This window comes from Pelobates fuscus, chromosome 10, assembly GCF_036172605.1.
Source record: "Pelobates fuscus isolate aPelFus1 chromosome 10, aPelFus1.pri, whole genome shotgun sequence".
NCBI lineage: Eukaryota > Metazoa > Chordata > Amphibia > Anura > Pelobatidae > Pelobates > Pelobates fuscus.
Window position 1 is genome coordinate 119351511 of NC_086326.1, and position 23493 is coordinate 119375003.

At 39.4% G+C, this 23493-nt stretch overlaps 1 protein-coding gene across 1 annotated transcript; it reads right to left on the reverse strand.

Annotated features, from left to right (window-relative positions):
• Nucleotides 1–957: 957 nt before the first annotated feature.
• LOC134575139 (mannose-binding protein A-like) lies at nucleotides 958–23219 on the reverse strand. The gene is made up of 7 exons (XM_063434355.1): nucleotides 23191–23219; nucleotides 22770–22945; nucleotides 20895–21011; nucleotides 11816–11923; nucleotides 10465–10599; nucleotides 6954–7034; nucleotides 958–1655 (listed from the first exon to the last, which is right to left on the reverse strand). The coding sequence occupies exons 2-7, from the start codon at nucleotides 22927–22929 to the stop codon at nucleotides 1270–1272; spliced, it is 987 nt and encodes a 328-aa protein (XP_063290425.1). The 5' UTR covers nucleotides 22930–22945; nucleotides 23191–23219; the 3' UTR covers nucleotides 958–1269.
• Between the last annotated feature and the right edge of the window lie 274 nt (nucleotides 23220–23493).

A 23493-nucleotide genomic window follows, 5' to 3' on the forward strand; every position in this document is an offset into this window, starting at 1 on the left:
CTAGGTGTGATAAACATGTAGTGAAAACTGTATGTATTAAAACCAACCTTCTTCAAACATTCTGGAAATGTATAAACCAAACAATATACAAGGTGCTTAAATTTAAAAAAAAAAAGTGACATATTCCAGCAATATTCTGTTGCACTAATTTTATTGTATTTTCTAACTGATGATTTTTAAAACAATAAGGAGGTCAAAAAAAAATATTAGACTATTTAATATAGTCTAAATGTGAACCCTAATTATGTATTAAAAAAAATGGTGCACAAACCAACCCTCTATTATCTACACTCCACACAGTATTTTGGATAATCTTCCCTTTTTTGCCCCTAAACGCCATGTGTTCATAAAACAATAAGCAAAATATATACAAACTAGTGCTTTCAATCAAAATGATCATTCTAAGTAGACATGTGTATTTCGTTTTGGTCCGAATGTGAATTCAGCTGAATTTCGGGAAATTCGGACATTCGGTTGCTTCCAAATTTTCAAAGTTCTGATCCGAACCGAATGTGGCCTTATTTTACTTCGGTTAGGGTTATTATACGGTTAGGGTTAGGGTTATGGTAGGGTTGGAGTTTGGGTTAGGGAGCCCTACAGATGTTCAGAATTCCGAAGTCCCAAATTGCCAAAGTCCCGAATAGCCAAAGTCCTGCATTTTGGAAGTGCCGAACCGAACCAAAGTGCTGAAGTCCCGAATTGCCAAAGTCCCGAATTTCCGAAGTGCCGAACCAAATTTTTGTATCATGCACATCCCTAATTCTAAGTGTTAAATTTGCGTAGTACAATCCACTCACATGGCTTAGAGCAGTTTTATGCAAACATAATTTTATGCATAACAAGTTGACATTTGGCTAGTTGGCGTAATATTCAAATAACAATAAAACAATACACTGTAAAATATACCATACTTTTAATACAAAATAAATATATGCTCAAATTTATAATCAACTGAGGAGAGCTAATGGAAACTTCTAAGCTTGAACGTCTGTCTCGCTATCATAGAGCAGATATTCCACTGCCCATTGTTTATTAAAAAGTCCAAAACCTTTCTTAACGGTCCTGATTAAAAAAATATATATTCATATTATTTTTCTTGTGCATTGCTTGAATATGTACTTAGCTCATTATTTTACGCAGAAAACGTAATAATCTTTAGCTTCACATTAGTGATTACATAATAAAAATGTTTTTTATCAGAACTGAAATATTTAACAGAAACATTGGAATTAGTAAAGAAAATAGAGATTTACTCATGATATCTTGAAATCAGGAATTAAATTCACATACAATTATGTTCTTGGCATTACAAGCACGGTCATTCCACAGTCCACTCTCTGCTATCATTTCTGCACAGTTTTCGTTTTTTCCACCATCAGGTTGCCTTGAGAACCAATTTTTGTACCCAATTTTGTTCCCATTTAGATAAACAAAATTATTCTCAACTTTAATGTCAGTAATGCCAAGAAACACTCTTTTGTTGAAAGACTTTGCAATCTGGAAGATGGCAGAATTTTCATTGCTGTTTTGTGGAGACGGCAGTGTTCCTTGTAATTGTTCACAAGAAGCTTTAGCTGTGGCAAAATCGCCCTCTTTCCTGTTACTTACATATATTTTGTTTCCAGATTTAACAACTCCAGCTTCAAAATAGCAGACTAGGATATAAAGGAAATATGTTTAGATATTAAAACATGTCTATTGTGAGACAGAATTACATACGCAAGAAGCAAAGTGGTCAGATGTTTAGAGAGGATTTTAAACATGTGGTTAAAAGTTAAGATAGACGGGGGGCGGGGCCTGGCAGCCAAGATGGCCGGACGTGTGCTCTGAGAGCTCCGACATTAAATAATGCAGAAACGCTTATTCTAAACAACTCAACAAAGCCTTTAGCACACGAGGTCCGGAAAACGGAAAGGCACCGTATACAGTGCAGGATGATCCTAATTCCGAGCCGAAACGACACGGGTACGCCTGTACCGGCCACGCTGCCTAAAAGGGAGCAGGAGCTGAAGCCAGGGAGGGGCGGCCGACCTCCCGGCTCAGTACCTGGTCACCAGCATGAGAAATTCAAGACCCTGCTACCCCCCCCCCCCCCCTCTGGACCGGCGGGGGATATCCCGGTCCACGCTGGGAACAACCATCCCAGCAACGCTGCCCGATAAAACATCAAAGTCTACAGCAAAGCAGGACTCACGAGGCTCAAATAAGATGGCGGCACCAAAGCGCCCAGCGACAAAGCACACACTGTATAAGCCTCCCAAGCACACAATCGAGTTCTTTAACAAACTCTGTACTTACCTCTGGACGAGGTTTCACAGCCAAGAGCAGTCCTTCCGGCTAAGGAGGAGAAAAGCGGTGGCATGGATCAGACCGACAATCAGGCGACAGATGGGCAGAAACTCCCCACGAACCTCCAGAGAGAGGCCCCAGAGGCAACGCCGGACATCAGCATGGCGGGAACCAAAGCAATGTCCCCCAGGTGCCAACACATGCACCAACACTCACCAGGGCGAGATCCCCATGCAAGCCCGACCCGCCCACCACTCGGCGGTCCCAGTAACCCGGGACCAGCGGAGAACAACCCCACATCTACAGGCACACACAGTCGGCAGCGACGCTCCCCAAGAAGCGGCACGGATCTCTACTGGTGAGAGATACAAGAGCAGGGCCCCTCCATGATCGACTGGAGAAGGAAGCTCACTGGGGCATCAAGCCTACCCGCAAACACAGCCCGCCAGCCCAACATCCAGAGCCGGCATCGGCTGAACAAATCAACCTATGCCAGGAACTGGCCGCTACCCTGACAATCAGAAAGCAGACAGGACATTATCCCCACCAAAACGTTTATACCCACTGCATATATCACTGATAACTGCATGACAATATTAATGCCTTAAGAGTTTTTAGATAGACTGCTACTGGCCAACTTCATGCCAAATAGCCTATATGTCTGACAGCTTACAGGCTGTCCTGATCCCGAGTTCAACCAAGTCTTATCAGCAAAGTTTTTTTTGTTTTTTTTCTTGTTTGTTTTTCTTTTCCTTTTTTTATTTTTAGTTTAATCGTAGGTTGCCATGCATGCCCTATTAACGCTCCACGCTCACTCATTCTGTAATTACAACACATAGGACAGACATGGTAAGCGTGTAAATCAGCAACTTATGTACATGCGGAGTCACAAATCTGTTATCAAACATGTCTCACCTAAACTTCTACATCTTCTATTTTAGCTGAGCCTAGGAATTATCATCTCACAAAAATGACAGTTTGTAATCCTATATTAGTGCCTCATATGCTGTAAAGTTTACCTGGCACATAAGATTAGCTCTAGATATAATTTAACATGTTCATAGATTCACTTATTTTAAACACTGTTATCGCTAGTCTTCTCGATATGTTTAACGTGTGCCTACTGCCATCTCATTATCTGATATACCGTGTTTCTGCCCGTTTATTACTCTTGAAAAAAAAAATGTGCTTTGTTCTTAATTGCCACAGACATATGTCTTTCGAAATGCCTGTAATTATTATCGTGGCATATTAAACCTGCCTGTCAAGCTTTTGCACAACAAAAATAAAGAATAAAAAAAAAAAAAAAAAGTTAAGATAGACATAAAGAAATAGTGAGTGTAGATTTGAAGAGGGACATACATTTAAGAAATGTTGGTGAAACATTTCTTGGAAAAGTAAAGTAGATGAAGTGTCTCATTTAGGAACTTTGATTAAAGGATCTTTAAAATAGCCAAAATGACAAATATGACTTAAAGGAGCACTATAGGGTCAGGAACACAAACATATATTTCTGACCCTATAGTGTTAAAACCACCATCTAGCCCCCCTGGCCCTCTCTTGACTCCCTAAATATAGTAAATCTTACTTGTATTCAAGCCTAAACCTGCTGGCTCTGCCCCTGTCTGCCTCAGACCTGCAAGCTGTCTGCTGACATCATTTGAAGTATTGTTCTGAGCCAATCACAATGCTTTCCCATTGGATTGGCTGAGACTGCGAAGGAGGCAGATCAGGGGCAGAGCCAACACAAGTCAAACACAGCCCTGGCCAATCAGCATCTCCTCATAGAGAGGAATCGAATCAATGAATCTCTAAGAGGAAAATGCAGTGTCTGCATGCTGAGGGTGGATACACCGATATGTTATAATGCATACTAGGCAAGACTGCTTAAGGAAGCACCTCTAGCAGCCATCTAAGGAGTGGTCAGTGAAGTTAGCACTGGGCTGTAATGTAAATACTGCATTTTCCCTGAAAAGACAGTGTTTACAGCAAGAAGCCTGAAGGAAATAATTCTACTCACCAGAACAAATGCAATAAGCTGTAGTTGTTCTGGTGACTATAGTGGCCCTTTAAATGTGAGTCAGCAAATGCAACAAAGGCCTCAATTTAATATTGTCAGATAAACTTTCCAAATGATTTAATACTTTTGGATACATTTTTAACCCCGTTGTGACCATAGACGTACAGGGTACGTCAGACAAAAAGCGGTCGTTAGCGACCGTTGAGGTACCCTGTACATCCGTGGCACATTTGAGCGCTGGAAGCAATCGTGATCGCTTCCAGACGCTCTAAGGGTATTGCAGCAATGTCTCGATGTTGGGGCATCCTGCAATACCCCCCTCACTGCTGGGCTGCTGTGTGATCGCTCCCCCTCAAAAGAGTAAAACATATCACAGCGATTATATTGTCAGTGAAAGTGACGTTTTTTGCATTTTTCACACACAAACGGCACTTTCACTGATGATATAATTGTTGTGATACGTTTTACTGTTTTGAAACACTATTATTTGTGTTCAGCGAAGTCTTCCGAGTATAACAGGGTCAAATATAATGCTTGATTTTCAGTTTTTTCACATTGCAATTTGCCAGTTTGGTTATGTTGCCTTTGAGAGCGTATGGTAATACGTATAGCATACCATTTGCAAAAAAAGACATCCCAAGGTATTGCAAATGGGGTATGTTCAGTCTTTTTTAGTAGCCACTTAGTCACAAACACTGGCCAAAGTTAACATTCATACTAGTTTTTTGCATTTTTAACACACAAACAAATATAAATGCTAACTTTGGCCAGTGTTTGTGACTAAGTGGCTACTAAAAAAGACTGGACATACCCCATATCGAATACCCTGGGTTGTCTACTTTAAAAAAAATATGCACATGTGAGGTGTGATTCAAAGATTTATGACAGATAACAGTGTTACAATGTCAGCATTGATATATTTTAAAACTATATATTTTGAAACAGCAATGTCCTACTTGTATGTATAGCCCTATAAATTTCCAAAAAAGCTAGGAACATGTTAAACTTTGGTATTTCTAAACTCACTACAAAATTTAGAAACTATTTAGTACTGGTGTTTTTTGAATGTTGTAGATGCGTAACAGATTTTGGAGGGTCAAAGTGGGAAAGTGTGTTTTTGAAAAAAATGTCATCATATTTTATAATTTTTTTAATAGTAAATTATATGATATGATGAAAATAATGGTATCTTTAGAAAGACCATTTAATGGTCTTCTTGGCAAGAATAGAGATAGCTCACTGGCTCTGTCTGAGACCTTCAGCTTAATGCTCTCAGCCAATGAGCTACACTGCACAACTTAATTCATATAGAGAGCTTTTGGCTCTCCATCATTAGTAGTGGAGGCATTATGATGCTTGGAGCAAGATGTAGTGGTTTTTGTGCTTGGAATGTTCCTTTGAAATAATAAATTAAAGAATCATTTTGGATTATTTTTTCAGTTTGTGTCCTTTGTGAGTGAAGACTATAATACCAAGATGAACCAGATAAGGATGTAGTAAGGATATTGACCAAGGGACAGGTCAGGGAGTCTCCTACCAACTAAAACCATAAGTTGGGGAAGGCCTATGACTATATCTCCTAGTCAAAAAAGAGGTCACCTAGTTGTACTAGATAAACAGGGGATAACCCTAATTACTAAAATTAGAAAAGGAATAAAGACAATATCCAAGACGTTCACTCCAAATTGAAGTGAATGTCTAGGAACAGGTACAACTTAGGTTAAATAAGTAGCTTACATGCCAAGAAATAGAGTAAAACCCTTTATTAGTCACAGTGAAAGGGCCCCACATAGGAACGGAGTATATATGTTTGTATAGGAAAACACCATAGGGTGCAGACAGGCATTCCACTATAGAGGGATATCTTGCTATTAAGTTGAATCAATAAGTGGTGATAAGGAATGGGGAAAGTGGTCTAAGTTCCCACACAGAGAGGAGGAGAAAAAAAACCTAAACTAACCCCTGTCTACTAATTGAAGATTAATCAGGATCAAAGCAGAAGGGAGATATCTCCAGGCTATTGTAACAACCACTATTCCATTCCCAACATAATCACCATAACCAACATACACCACAGCCAGTAAACTAGCATCTGTCCCTAATACCTCAGCACCACACAAAGCTAGTGCTGATCTTCCAATTCTTTGGGCAGAGTCAAAACAATTTTTACCCTGAAAACTGGTATCCTGCTTCACAGAACACTGATTTGGGATGGGGGAGGGGGTAGTATGTATTTGGTTGAGAGATGAAAGCGAGAGATTAGCACAATGTATATGTATTCTTATAAATGCATCCTGTGAGATTCCCTCCAGCACCACCTCCACCAGATACAAGACACTTAAGAGGTATGATTGTGTTATTGTTTTTTGTCAATAAGATTATGTAATTCATCCCACCATGATTGTCACCACAGACCCAATGGCCTAAAGCATTGACTACTTACAATGGGGGAGAACCAGGGTACTCATGGCATCATAACCACTAAAACACACTGTAGTGATTTTTAAACTTGGAGTGTTCTTTTTAGGTCTCGTGGTTAAACTTCACTTAGATCTTGTGGTTGTCCGTTATGCTCTGTGAAGCATTCCAGTTGAATGTGATAGGTTTCATAATGGACAAAGACAAATATACATCTCAAATTTACCTTTCTGGAGTGATGCCAGCTTGTTCTCTAGAGCAGCAATTTTTTTCTCCAGATTTGTTAAGTTTATTGCCATAGAAGCATCTGAAACATAAACATGCTCATTAATGTACTGGCTTGACCAATAACTCATTTGAAACATTGCATGCATATAAGAATTATTCTATTTCACAATGTAACCATGTCATGTCTGGATTTTACATGCCTTAAATATTACTTGTTACATATACATATACATACACATATATGTATTAAAAGTAACCGGTATGAACACAACTCAGGTAAAGGAAGAGAGTTACCTGAGGTCTAAGTAACTACATAACAGATTCCCACAATACAGTCTATTACTTTTTATATATGTAATACAGAGGGCAGTATCACAATTAATGTTAAATTAAAGAATTGCTAATTTAATTCCCATCTAACAATGTTAATCACAAAAAAGGAAAAATATAATTACAAGTACACTTGTAAAGTGTTGCAATGGAAACAAATCCCAGGGATTCTTAATTTAAAATAAGCAACTGCTCAGAATAATACATGACTGAGGTCACTCCTCCACATTCCTGCTATTGCTCTCAGTTCCCAGAACACTTGTGAAAAAAAATAAATTAAAAAAGTCTCTGAAACAAAATATGCATGCAAAGAGAGAAAATGCTTTCAATATTTACCGAAACGTTCTTTTCCTGGCTATTATCTATGCATGGGTGATGATGATTAGTACAGGGATATTTTAATTAAAATGTAAAAAAAAAGGAATACATGAATGTTCCTCCCCTAATACAGCATTCTCATAACCAAGCACTCAAGGGTAGGAATCCTTGATGCTGACATTGATAAAAGCCATGAATTACGGCAAACATTTACAATTTTTTCTCTTTTGCTGGCTAATCCATGTCAAATCAGCTAGCAAAAAAAAAGTATTTTGGGGGAAGAAAAGAACCCCAAAATACAGCAAACACTGCAAAAAATTAATTTAACTAGACAGAACTAATGCCTAACATTGTGTCAAAAGACGAAGAAGAAGTAAAAGAAATCAAGTTGCTAATGTCTTACAAAGGTGCTGGACGAACCATGCTGCTCCTTTGTAGATGTTATCCATAGAATCCTCCATCACTGATGTCCAGGATTCAGAGACAGCTCTTATGGATTATGCTGGTACTGATTTCCCTGCCACACTACAGACTTTTTAAATTGCAGAAGTAGTTGATATGAAATCTGGAGGATACTTTTGGAAGGAAATCTGGCTCTGGGCAAAATACTGCTGTTTCTACTGTAAACTGTATAAATGGTCCTCCTGTCATTCTGATACCCCATGGGTCAAAGTGATTGCAATAGGAAATACAGGTTTTAACATCAGATTTCATAATGATTTTAACATCAGATTTCATAAGGATGTAGAGTCCTTAGAGTCCAGCGAACTGTAGTGCTATCCTAAGCAGGAAAAAAAAAATTGTGATTGGAGGTGTGATCCATATCAGTACTTCAATTTTTTATTTTTTTTTTATTGCGAGATCCAAATCCCGCTGAATATTTGTAGTGATCAAAAATGCTGACAACTTTGATATCCCGCCAATCTGTACACATAGCGTATCGTTGAACTGTCTACGTATTATAATCGTGGAGACCTACCAGTCTCGATGCATCACCCAGATAACCATCGCAAATATTGAACCCAATCTTGACAAATAATGCTTATTGTTAGCACCACGCATGTTATTTTGTTCGATGATAACACATGGTAATGTTGTATAGCTGTAATCTTGAACGCTTGCTTAATAAAGAAATTAAAAAAAAAAAATGCTGACAACTGAACCTTCAGGTACTTGAGGCTTAAGCCTTTCTCTAAACCGTTGTGAGAAATTCCAATAGGTCTGGAATGTTGGATGTTTCAGTATTCATTCCCAGAGGTGTTGCCAATTCCCAATATACTTTCTAAATGTTATAATAAACCAAAGAAGTAGATTGTTTCCCTGACTTCAGCATTGTATCCGTTACTTCATCAGATTGTCCTCTGGCCTTTAGAATCCAATTGTCAATATCCTGTTATCAAGTTGCATTAAAATTGATTACATAGTTGGTTACATAGTTATACATGGCTGAAAAATATTTGCTTCCATCAAGTTCAGCCTTTCTCACATCAGTATTTGATATTGATCCAAAGGTAGGCAAAAACTGAGTTTGAAGTGCTTTCCAGTTTTTCAACAAACTATGAAAAATGCTTCTACACCCCAGAATTGCAGTCAGATCACCCCTTGGCTTAATATGCTGTTACCCCACATATTAATATTATATGCCCAAATATTATGTTTCTGCAATTATATGAACAATATAGCAAGGAGATTGGACGCCTCTCAGCAGGAGGCCTCAGAGTAGGTTTTCGTGCTCCCGGTGGATTCTTAGTAGCGGTTTCAAAATATACAATCGTGATTCCTGTACGTAGGTAGTTCAGTTTAGCAGGTAAAGTAGCTCAATGGCCAATATTAGCATCCTCAAATTAGCCAAATAAGCTAGAGCTCATGCACCATATGTCTGGTCTGCTTGATGGTGAAGCTCCATCCCCCTTCCCTGCGTTATTATTTCTAATTCACTAACATTTAGGGTTCTCGTGAAGGACCACCTCTTGCAATAGTAAGTTTCTACTGATTGGCAGCAAACATGTGTCTTCCTGGTACATATTGAGCAACAGAGGAAAACATGGCTGTATGGGCCAATAGGGAAGCACAGTTATCACCTCCAATTCATAGTTACATAGTTTTGGGATAAGGGGGAATGAAGGAATATATATCCCTGATGAAAATCACATACTTGTGAAAGAGCATCCTGGCCCATTGTGTGACAGCCCCCAGGGTTTATTTTTTATTTTTTTACAGAATCTTGAACTCAGGTTGACAACCCACAAGATACCCTTAAGGAGGGAACAGAATATAGATTGCATGGGTGCTTCATAGGAGTGGTATAACCAAGCATAAAATACAAAAAAGGGCAATACGGAGAAGCAGATTCAAAACCAGTCCAAAGGTCAGGGCAGGTGGGAGAAGATGTAGTCAGAGAAAAAGACAAAATACTGGTAGCCAATAGCACCACTGAATGATCTATAGGCACAAGGACACACTAGTAAACTGAGACTAGGCTACAGAACAACTGAACAATGACTGGAGAAAGTGAGTGGAATATAAAGGGCAAATAAGTTACATGACTGGTTACTTCCCTTTATTTTTTTTTCTAAAATGTTTTCAAATTGATATACAAAGAATAGCAGAAAATAGTTTGTCGTATTTCAATTTACAGTTTGGGTTCCAACACTTCTGGAAAACCTATGTATCTTAATTCTTGTATAGGATTAGTGCTAGCATGGTTCTTTTTTTTATCATCATAATTTTCATAGAAAATATTAACAATATGAACAATTTTTATGTAATTAATACCATGAATACTACTAAATAAACGTAAATGTAAACAAAAGAAAAGTAGATTATGTTTAGAGTATATTAAAGTCAATATAGTTATATACCTGGAGAACCTTTTTCCCCCTTGGCACCAGGGGTTCCTTGGGCACCGTAAGTACCCGGAGGCCCACTTGCTCCTTGTGCACCTTTAGCACCTTGCAGTCCAACAGCTCCAGTTGCCCCCTTTTCCCCCTTGAGTCCTTATAATATAAAAAAACAACAACAAAAAATATTAAAAACAGGAAAAAATAGAATTTTCCTAATAAATCGCAGTATTCTGTGTTATGACGCTAGATTTATAAAGTTGTACTTTGCTTATTTAGCCTTCATATAGAAAACTTTATTTCCTACATAAACCTTAGTTTCTTTTTCTGCACCTGCTGTGCACAGTCTTTTAATAAGTAGAATATATACATTAGTAGTAGTAGTAGTTAGGTGCTGTAATGGGGGATTGGGACTATAATGGAAGAGAGTGAATGTAGTGGGGTATAAGGGCAGTAGTGTGGGTTATGAGATGTAGTGAGGAATAGGAGCTGTAGTATAAAGCTGCACTGTGAGTTTGGGGGCTGAAGTGGTGGGTTAGCATATGTAATGTGGGTTAGGGGTACTAGTAGTTGGAAGTTATGGGCTGTAATGGGGATAGGAGCTAAAGTAGGGATAGAAGATGTAGGGGTGGTTTACAGGCAGTAGTGGGGTGTTAGGATATGTGCAGTGTAGGGCTTGAGGCAATAGGGAGGGTTAGAGAGTGTAGTGGTAATTTAAGGCTGTAGTGGGGGTTGGGGGGTCAGGTGGTCTAGTGGGCTTTAGTAATGAAACCAAAAAATGAAATGCAGCTTCTTTCCCCTTTCCTGAGGTTTACTTTTGGCCAAGGTGGTTAGAATCCTGATCCCTGATAGTCCCGGAGCTTGCCTGGTAGAGGCTCAGCTTAGCCACAACACTATTAATAGCCCAGCTGTGTGTAAAGCAGGGAGTAGGGATATGACATGTGTTATGCGTTCACTCCACACAGTCTCCAACATGAAAACTGGGCATGACCCTGGGCTTAGGACAAGGTGCTGCTGTAAGTAGGCAAAGCTACAGTAAGGAGGAGGGAAAAGAGCACAGACAGTGGCATGCTGGGTTTATTATTACAGGCACTGGCACTCCTCTTCTGCCTCATTTCCCTGGCACCTGGGAGCGGTGCATCCTGTGCCCAGGATCTGTCTGTCCATGAAACATTATCTGCTGTATTGTTCTAATTTTAGCCACCTATGCTATATTTTATCATTTGATACATTTTACATATTTACAGTTTTAGCATATCACATCAATCTTTAACTTCAGATAACTGGCACCGTGATAATGAATGTATGTATTTAGTAATCTTTACTTACTCATAATATTGCAGCTTAAAATTGTGTTATTTACCTATGTCACCTTTCTCGCCCTTGGCCCCAGCACTCCCCTGGATTCCAGGAACCCCTGAAGCACCTTTAGCACCTTGTATTCCTGCAGCTCCAGGTGATCCCTTTTCTCCCTTTATGCCTTGTATGATTTAAAAGTAATAGAAAATCATGATTAGTAAAATAAAAGAAAATGAGTAAAATACTATTTAATAATGTTACTATATTATTTTGAGATTATACCTGTAGCATTTACATTAGGTTTATTATTGAGAAAACAAATGGCAACATTGGCAACACATAGAACATCTTTTATCTTAACTGACGTAAGACAAAGAAAAAAGCAGGTTTACATATTTACCACATTTCTCAGAACAGCCCGCCTATAGCGATACCAACATACATACCCCCACAATTAAAGTGTCTCCTTCATTGTCTATTTAAAAAGTTGGGAAGTATGAGTTTAAATCTAAAGATAAGTCACTGCCAGACTGATTAAAGCATAAAGTGGTCATTACAACAGCATTTGCATAGTGTCACTGAAACAGAATATCTCACTTCATACAGGTAGGGAAAGCCGTGAGATCCAACAATGATATCTATCATAAGTTATTATTTAGGTGGATGCTGGCTGACTGTTTAAAAGTTTATTGTCTGAAGTGCATATACAATAACTACAGTGTGCATGTCCATTGTATGAACTTGACTGTTGTTATAAGTTTCAGCATGGTTTCATACTACAAGATATTAACTAAACAATACAATTCGGACACTCATTAAATACAATGAACTGATGAACATAGAGAATAACCTTGAATTTCAATTAAACTTCACTACAAAACAATTACCCTGAAAAGAGCATTTATCGGACATCATTTGCATTTGCACACTCAGAGGCATATATTTAAAATGATCTTGCAAAAATAACAACAATAATTATATTACATATATATATATATATATATATATATATATATATATATATATATATATCTATAAAGTCCTTCACAGATCCAGAGAGAGCCTAGATAATGTATGCTATCATTGCTTTTTACCATAAACACCAGTGTGAAGTACCTAGTAGCACATTTCTAAAAAGAAGCATGCATATGTTGTATTGAGTGAAGGTGGATTTTTCTGTATTATTTTATTGCATAATTGCCACACATTGTAAGTGTAAGGCATTGAACTATTTATTTTACTATATATTTGCATGTACTTTATACAATGCAAATTGGTGACCTCTTAAGCAAGCTATAAATATTACTGCGTGTTAATGGAATGATAGCTAAAGTTTTTTCTCTTATTGATGACATTATGTCCCTCAGATGATGAGAGAAAAAGGCTGCTTGTTTTTTTTGAGACAACCAGCTAAAAAACAAAATTATGTAACTATGTTAAAGTGTAGTATGTACACAATGTTTCACTCATCATCCCTTCACTGAGTCCAGAGCGCTATCAGATTAAAGCTCCAACTGACCACAAATCCAGGTCCATTGACCCCCGTAATATACAATCTTGCAATAGCAGGAGGGTTCGCCCCGAATGATATATGCAACGTTGCTCTCCAGCCTCAACACCGCAACACTGGTGCTCTCCAGCCTCCTTTAAATCTTTATCTGACATATTAGGTGAGAAAGCCTTAAACTGAATTGATAGACTGCGATTCTTCCAAATGCAAGCATGTTATACCTTGCTGAGAGGCAAACATTTGAGACATATAGACATGACAGCATTAGAGACGCTGTGCTTTTCCCAAGCTCATTAACTTAAGGGAATGTCTATCCTCTACTTGCTTATGCTGAACATGGCTCCTAGAGTTCCGCTCAAACACATGGCCAGGTGAAAACACAGCACTATTGTGAATCTCACTGATCAACAATGGGGAAAAATGAATGTCCTGACATACCAGTCTGCTCTGTGCTCCAAACAATAGGAGATCAAGTATAATCAGGGCCGGATTAACATAGGGGCTGATGGAGCTGCAGCTCCAGGCCCAGGCCCATGGAATAGGCCCATTGGTTTTAAAAAAAAAATAAAAAAAAATTTTTTGTTACATTTTTTTTTTTTTTTTACACACTACTCTTAGGGTTGCCAGGTATTTCTCATGTATTTCTTAGGATTGCCAGGTATTTCTCAGAAGTATTTCTCAGGTATTTGAGGCTGCCTAGCCGGTGCCGGTATTGCAGTACAAATGTCTGTCTCAGTATAAACATAGTTTATTCTGCAATACCAGCGCCGGCCAGTAGGGGTCGCTGTTTGTGTGGAGAGAGGCAGTGATAAGAAGTTACGGCATCTCCCTCCCTGCATCTCTCTACTCACTGATCCGCGGGGACCAGTTCTGCACAGAGAGTCCAGACAGCAGCTTCGAGACATGGGGACGCTGAGACATTGGGACACTGGGTAACATGGGGACCCTGAGCATGGACGTCCGCAGGAATTTTTCCGGGGGGGAGGGGGGACATAATTGTAATGACATCCATGCTTGGCCCCTTTTTGACAGTGTCATGAAAGGGAAGGAGCATAGTCATTTTCACATAAAGCCAGGGTGAATAGCGTTTTCACAACTATGGTGTCAGGAATATATGTTTGTATTCCTTACACTATAGTGTTCCTTTCATCAAATTACAGGAACATTCTGGTCACCATAACAACTTTATCTCAATGAAAATTATGTGATGCAAGGAGGCCCCTGGGTGCTCTTTCTTTGAAGGGGTTAAACCGCTCTCAAATGGTTTACCCCCAAAGGCTTCCTTCAGCTCCAGATCTCCAGGTCGCTCAGTGGTATTCAACTTCTGAAACAGAGTGTCAGGAAGTGCAGATTGACGTCAGGCATGGGTGCTGCAGATTGGCTAGAGTGATCAGCTGACCCTCTAAGCCAATCGCTAGTTCCCGATTCATAAAAATGTTTTACGTTTTTATGAATGGGGAGCTACTGATTGGCGTAGAGTGCTAGCTGACCCATCTAGCCAATCAGCGGCACCCCTACCCAGCGGCCCTCTGTGTTTCCTGACACTCAGTAAATAAAAGTGAACACATTAACACTGATATTGTTTGTTTTTACCTGGGGAGATGAGAAGGTCCAAAGTTTCCCTGCCAGGCCCAGGTACCAACGCCTAATGATGTGGTGTCCAGAATGAAGTGCTCCAATCTCATTTTCTTCTCCTTCATTTGACAGTCTTCTTTGCCTTCTGAGGCTCCTTCTGCTCCTTTACCTTTCTGCTACTTTCTGCTTATTTTGCGCCCTTCTGCTCTCTTTCTGATCCCTTTCTGCTCCTTGATGGCCCTTCCTGCTTCTTGATGGCCCTTCCTGCTTCTTGCATACCCTTCCTGCTTCTTACTGCCCTTCCTGCTTCTTTCTGCCCCTTCCAGCTTCTTGCAGCCCCTTGCTGATCCTTTCTGTTCCTTCTGATTCTTCCTGCCCCTTCCTGCTCCTTGCTGCCCCTTCCTGCTCCTTGCAGACCCTCCCTGCTCCCTCTTCCTACTCCTTGCTGCCTCTTCCTACTCCTTGCTGCCCCTTCCTGCTCCTTGCTGCCCCTTCCTGCTCCTTGCTGCCCCTTCCTGCTCCTTGCTGCCCCTTCCTGCTCCTTGCTGTCCCTTCCTGCTCCTTGCTGTCCCTTCCTGCTCCTTGCTGCCCCTTCCTGCTCCTTGCTGCCCCTTCCTGCTCCTTGCTGCCTCTTCCTACTCCTTGCTGCCTCTTCCTACTCCTTGCTGACCCCTCTTGCTCCTTGCAGACCCTTCCTACTCCTTGCAGACCGTCCCTACCCCTTCCTGCTGCCCCTTCCTATTCCTTGCTGACCCCTCCTGCCTCTTGCAGACCCTTTCTGCTCCTTGCTGACCCCTCCTGCTCCTTGCTGCTCCTTCTACTTTATCCTCCTGTTCCTTGAAAACCTTTCGACCCCTTCCTGCTTCTTGCTGCCCCTTTCTATTCCTTGCTGGCCCCTCCTGCCCCTTGCAGAACCTTTCTGCTCCTTCTACTTTACCTTCCTCTATGCGGTCTCCCCCACCCCCCATCCCTCACTTACCTGCTCTGTAGGCTGCCTCTGTGCTGCTCCCCTGCAGTTTCAGTCATGAGAGAGAGGCAGGGATAAGCTGTAGCTTCCTGCCTTTCTCCATTCACAGCGCCACCTACTGGCCAGTGCTGGTATTGCACTGTATTCTCACACTAAAACGAAAAATAGCAGCACAAGCTGAAAAATCCGGGGGGGGGCAAGTACCCCCTTTACCCCCCCATTCGGATGCCCATGACCCTGAGACACTAGGGACACAGTGGCCCCATGTCTCCCAGTGGCCCCTAGTCTGTGTCCCCATGTCTCCCAGCCACTGTCCCTAGTGTCTCAGTGTCCCCATGTCTCCCAGTGTCCCCATGTCTCTAAGTGTCCCCTAGTGTCCTAGTGACATCAGGACACATGGAGACATGAGGACACAGACTCTAAGGGACACTGGGAGACATGGGGATACAAACACTAGGGGACACTGGGCGACATGGGGACACTGAGAGGCATGGAGACACAGGGAGACATGGGGACACTGGGCGACTGAGACATAGGAGACATGGCAGTGTTCCCATGTCTCCCAGCCAGTGTCCCTAGTATCTCAGTATCGCCATGTGTCCCTGGTGTCTCTCAGTGTCTGTAGTGTGCCAGTGTCCCTAGTGTCTCAGTGTTCCCTAGACTCCCAAAGTCCCCTAGTCTCCCAATGTCTCTATGTCCCCATGTCTCCTAGTGTCTCAGTGTCCCCTAGTATAAAAGAAAAAAATCTCAGACACTCAATGTGATAGATTTAGGTAGGTTTATTGGACACCGCAACGTTTCGACCTGTACCCAGGTCTTTATCAAGTCTCCAATGTCCCCTATGTATCAGTGTCCCCTATGTATCAGTGTCTCAGTGCCCCATGTCTCTCAGTGCCCATAGTGTCTCTGTGCCCGTAGTGTCTCTGTGCCCGTAGTGTCTCTGTGCCCGTAGTGTCTCAGTGTCCCCTAGTATAAAAGAAAAAAATCTCAGGCACTCACTGTGATAGCTTTAAGCAGGTTTATTGGACACCACAACATTTTGACCTGTACCCAGGTTTTTATCAAGTCTCCAGTGTCCCCTATATATCACAGCATTTCAGTGCCCCATGTCTCCCTGTGTCCCCTCGTGTCTGTCACCCAGTGTCCCCAAGAGTCTCAGATTTCCCAGGTCTCCCAGTGTTCCCTAGTATCTGTGTCCCCATGTCTCCCAGTGTCCCAATGTCTCTCAATGTCCCCTAGTGACATGGGGACACTGGGAGACATGAGGACACAAACACTAAGGGACTGGGAGACATAGGGACACAGACATTCCCCCTTTTTGTGTATGTTCGCCCTTTCGGACGTTCTGGTTATGTGATTTGTGTCAGTAGCCCACCCTTTTACCGCATCCATAGACTTCCTGCTTTACTGGACACTGCTGTTAGGGGGTATGGGTTTACTTGAAAGATGAAAGCATGAGATTAGCAAAGGGTATGTGTTTTCTCATAGTTGCATCCTATGAGTTTCCCTACAGCATCATCTCCATCAGATACATGACGCTTAGGAGGTAGGACTGTTTTAGTGTTTTTGGTCAATAAGATTTTGTAATTAGGCCCATCATAATTATCAGCACCAGGCCCACTGGGCTCTTAATCCGGCCCTGAGTATAATCAGCTCACATGATGGTACATGACACCTGAAAGGATCCAGCTGGTGTTTGAGAGTTTCTCAGGGTTATTCTGGAGGTGAAGAACATTGGCAGGGACTGATATTCTGATATATGTGGTGGGCTTGTGCAAATCTCAACGGATTTTGCCATGCATCACATAGATAGCGCTTAGTATTAGCATTCATAGTCCGGATGCAAAATACATTTATAACATATCATGGATAGTACGAACATGTTAGACACATAAACAATGCACTCAATAACTATGCTTAAATTTCTGGTAGTAAGCAAAAACAATGTATTCAAAAGACATCTCTGGGCTATATGCAAACAAAACACTAGCCCTTTATTGCATAATATGTTTCCACTGCAGTCTATGGCAAAATAAATTAATATGCAGACACAGGCATTAAAGGACGAAAACAGTGCATTGCTAAAATATGCCACCCTCATTGCACTTTCAAAATAAGGTAGTCGTTAGTTAAGTGTAATGTGTAAAATGTACTATGCATTACTTTGTTCAGACATGTATTATAAACGCCATGATTAACTTGCCTCTGCGCAGGCAAAAAGATGGCATTCCGACTTATGTAACTGATAACAGCGCCTCTGCGTAGGCGAATACCCGCTTAAAAACAAAACCAAGTTTGAAATGGAAGTTATGATGTGATAACAATAAACATATTCAAAACAAATCTCAACGGATTTTGGCACAACATACACACAGAAATACACACAATCCTAGACTCAGACCTGCTCTTCCTGCCTTTATTTATGCTGCTCCATCATACAAAGCGACCTTTTGCATGTATAAAATCAGTAACTAGGCATCTTTTGAATGTCGCAAAGTGCAGAGAAATGTGCCCAGACTTTGGCACATTGGAGGGACTATATGGCCTGGAGTTGATCTGGAACCTAGCAGGTGTTCCTTATTTTGAAATGCTGAATGCTCTTGGGGCTTGGCGCTGGTGAGAGGGGGGTTGGGAACACCTTCTCCCCTTCCCCTCCCCCCCCCTTCTTCTTTACCACAAATTACTCCTGGCTTTTGATCTCTCGCAACTTACCGTAACCTTTCACACACAAAACATACTGCCCATGCAAATAAATTCTGAAATGTCCTAGGCTAGACATTTGACACAGGATTTCCTTAGGCTTTCAGATGGTGAGGACATTGCATTAATCCCCACTTGCTATATCTGACTTTTGTATTTCGCTTGCACCCCCCTTTGTGGTTACACATTGGGTGTAAAATCGATTCCTGTGTGATCCAAATATATTCTCCTTGCTTAAGGCTGTTCTCTGTTAAACTAATGTGGAATATGCTGACGTTTTGTCAATGTGAACGCTAAAAGTTAATTCTCTTGTGTCTGTATATTCCAAAAGGAAAACACAATATATAGATTTTGACAATATAAGATTGTCAAATAAATAAATAAATTATTAATTTATTAAAAGAGGAAGTTCCATGATTTTAATTAAAGCCAAACAAAACAAAAACCCAGGGGCGAAGTTCACCTGCACTTTGAGGGAATGCATTGTCGGTGTTTACTCAGATTTGTTAGTGTTTTGGTGAAGTTTTTTCATGTTAGGAAGCCGTTTGAGGAAACATTCCAGAAAGTCCTCACTTCCTGCTAGCTGAATACTCAATATATCATCCCCCTACTTTCTCAGCAGACTTGACATAAAATGGTGGACCTGATGACTGTATACACTTTATGTTGGCCTTTGATGATGAAGAACAGGATATAGGAGGTGCTATCGAAACCCAAGAGCAGCCAAATCTCTGCCAGAAAGGAAACCAAATCTAATTAGGTCTCCACAATTGATGTTTTAATTGTCTATATTAAGACCTTCTTTGTTGTGGAAATGGCTGTTCCTAAAGAGGACATGAGCAAACTTACTACAGCTCAACTACAGGAAAAGGGACTTGCATTACTATGAATCAACTGTTTCATTGAAAAACTTTAGTTTTCAATGGGACATTCCCTCACTCTATAGATTTACACATGTGCAGCTGAAAGATCTCTTCACCTTGCAACATCCTGACAGGACAGAAGAGAGGACGGTTGATCCATGTGATCATGTAGAGCATGCCGGTGTATCAGGTTTCTCTCTCCTGCTGCTGCACAATAATACCCTGCTTTTGTCATTACTTGTTTCAAACACTCACAGTTTTTGGACTGTATTATCTTTTCATACTTTCTAACTGCCAAACATTAGTGCCCCAAGATGGTCTAATGTGTTTTACAACACTTAGCAATGAAGGAAACCTTTCTAAATGCTGCTAAAGGCCACACCTTCTGTTTTTGAGCAACACTGAAACTTTTTTACAACCTCTGTCCCTCTATGCTGCAATTTTGTGCATCACTAAAGATGGTGACTAAACCGTTGTAAGATTCTCTACATGTGGGGAAAGCCATAGGCACTGTTAGTTGATAGTGGCTACAGCAGTCACAAATTAACATCAGTGTCAGAAGCAGATCAATTTTTGCAAGCCTTAGGCTTCTCTGTTCCTATGTCATATTTGGGATATTGACAACATTTTTGTCTTTGTTCCAACTAGCTCAACTGCCTCAGGATGAGGACATGGGTAATTTTCTATTGATTTTTTTGTATCTTTTCTTTTTCACTGAGCTGTCCAGTTAATCTTCAAAAGCTGCTGTCTAGAAATAATGCTGTAGAAATTTATTATTCTTAGCATTCATTTGTGCTTGCTTTCTATAGCTAGTGTCTTCTCATACTGTGTTACTCACCCGCAAAAATCAATAATATAAAAAAATATATAATTTAATTGGCAGTTTCCTAAATGAAGAAAAGACAAAGGTCCATGGTAAAGTAAATGTGGTTGGAATCAGTGGTGTAATTTTGCAACCAAAAATATAGTTCTCCATGGCACTGGGAGGGAATAAGCTATTATAACAAATGTGAGAACCTATGATCCCAGCTACACCACCGAGATTGAGGTTTTTAACCAAAGGTTTTGAATGTCCATGTTTCCAAAACTATATAATATTTACTAGCTTATCACTTGACCACTAGGTCTCATATCAAGTGTGTGCCCAGTTCTCTCTCCATTAAACCTAAAGTGCATGTGCGTGTGTTTGTGACATGTATATTTTTTTTTTACATTCAAACTTGTATTTAATTTTTTTTAGATCAAAAGAGGACTTAATGGAACTATCCCTTTTACAAATGTCTGTGACATGAGTGCATTGATGTATGTTGATTAGTTACATTTAATTTCATTAGATATTGTGCAAATTGAAAACTCAATAACTTAATACAAGTAGACATTTACTGAACAAGTCCTCAATATTTTAGAAGAAAATGTGCCTTGTATATGTCTCAACATCTATTACATATGCACTACTTCAATTTGGTATTTTACAAGAAACTGAATAAACACAGTTTACATATTTTTAACTATTCAATATAGTATAAACATTTCTTACCTTGTATGCCATTAATTCCTTTGTCACCTTGATTTCCTTTCTGACCTTGAGGTCCGACTTTGCCTGGAGGGCCAATTGGCCCTTTTAATCCTTGAGCTCCCGTTTGTCCCGGTAGACCTAAATAAGATTATCCAGTTAAATTAACTAATTAAATTATTTCTTTCGTCCAGTAAAAAAATTGAGTTTAGCCAAAATATGGCATGCGTATCGATTCTGGAGAATTCATGCGCCATTACCACTTTTTCTCTTTACATAGTTTTTGGTCTCTGTGTCCCTTCCCCATATTAATTACTTCTGCATTCATTAGTAGGATTCCATGAAGCTATATGACTACCACATACTCAAACATAGCTTCCTCCATTCTATTCAAAATATACATATGTGGATCCTTTTCTTATGGATAAAAGTTATTACATGAGTAATAAATATCCTGTGTACACTATTTTCACTTGTCCACCATAAGCCCCTCTTAAAATACATGTTCTCTTTAATGGTAGAGAGACAATCTCCATTTCCCCATGGTTGCCAGATCCCCAGAATTCCTTGAAATTATAATTCAGCAGATAATCAGCAGTAGATAATACTAATAATAATACTAATACTACTAATAATAATAATACAAGAATGACTCTAGGTCTAGGTTGAAGCAACAAACAAACCAAGAACTGGGGTACACTGATATAGTTAATAACTTAAACATATTGATGGCCAAATGACCAAGATCTAGCGTTTATCCTTGATAATAACGGCTTTGATCTCAATTTTGACTATTCAGCAGCATCCAATTAACAGATATTTAAAAAAAAAAAATTCTGTTAATGCAGCCATATACATGTTTAAATGCACAAATCTGTTTTTGGATTACTCTGTGTTAGTAATCCCTTGAGCTTCGGTTTGGATTGTTGGGAAAAAAATTCAAGATTTCAGAAACCGAACAGCTACTTTAGAGTTACCATTCTAAGATTTAAAAAAGCTATTCAAAATTAACAAGATGCTCAAATGTTAGAATATAAAAATAACATGGTGGTTTGCACTATTTGGCCAGTACATAAAAGTGAGATAATAAATGGGTACCAGTCATGGGAAAATGTTCATCCTCTGTTCACTCGTGCTACCAAAACTATGCAATTATCTCACACATCATTATATATTGCTCTATCTGTCTTGACATGTGTATTCCTTCTAGACTGGAAGGATGTTTCTGTTCACTGGCAGTAGTAGACTGCCAGTGAAATCTAATAAAAGCAAATAGAATTAGGCATAAATCCCAATTATTACCAAGAATCCCATCTACCAAAGCACAGACCCCACAAAAACGTAAGAAAGTGTCACCCTGGGAGATAAAAGCATAAAGTTAAAAAATGCTAAATCGTTGGCTACAATCTGACTATAAATTACATGGGTGTTTGAAGGACGAATACCCAGGCTTATAAAACATGAAACATTAAGCTAAATAAATATATATTCTAAAACATATGTATGGATAAACAACATGTGTAAGAAAAAAGCATCAGAATAGTAGAGTGTTATCCCCACTTGTGAGGATAACTAATGAAAGTAAATATGAGAAATGTATTGTCAAAATGTGTTTTGTATTCATATTACAGAGCAACAAATAGAATGTTTGCAAAATATAAATAATAACAATATTGATAATTCTATATTATTATGAGATACACACAGTCACTTTTCATCTCTCCCAAAATTACACATGATAAATAAAATAGTTGGCTATACCTAATTATAAATTCAGCCAAATATTACAACAAACCCATGATCATTTCAGACAGAAATATTATCTCATTTAATTACTGTGTGAAAGTTGAAATGCAAAAAGTAATATTTTCCTTAGCATCTTTTACTAAATCCCCTTACCTGGGTCACCTTTCAACCCTTTCTCCCCATCCCTTCCATCTCTGCCATTAAGACCTGGAACACCTTGCACCACTTGGCAAATGCTTGGATTTTCAGAAACTACAGGATATGATAACTGTAGAACAATCCAATATGTGAAAAATCTAAAAAAAGGAAACATGTTTCTCTGTATCCACCTGCAATGAGAGAAAAAAAACTTATTAGAAACTAAAGCACTAACACTGTTAAATTATGTGTGCGATTGTTAATTGCCTATAAGAATTTTACTATTTTATTATGAACATTTAGATGGGTTATCCCCCATTTACTACGGGATACAAATCAATTAAGAATTAGATGTTACATTAGGATTTGTTGAATTTACAAACAAATAATGTTAAAAATAGAAATGCAGAATATAATTTTTTTTAAAATTGCATACCTTCTCAGCCAAGGTAGAGTATATGAACACACTTGAGGCACTTTTGAGAGAAACTATAGAAAACAGCACTATTTATATCGCTGGTAAATAATGATTAAATTACACTGCCTGAGTGTACTTTCAACATATTTATCAGATAACAAAACTGCAAAATGTCCATGATGTTGAAATATTTTGAAATGTTTTAAAATGTTTGAAAAGTTGCACGAACATAATTATCCAGTCTTGCTAAAGTTTAAATTATTTGTATGCAATAGTGTTTTACTTATCAGTATGATAATCGATACAGAGGAAAAAGAACAA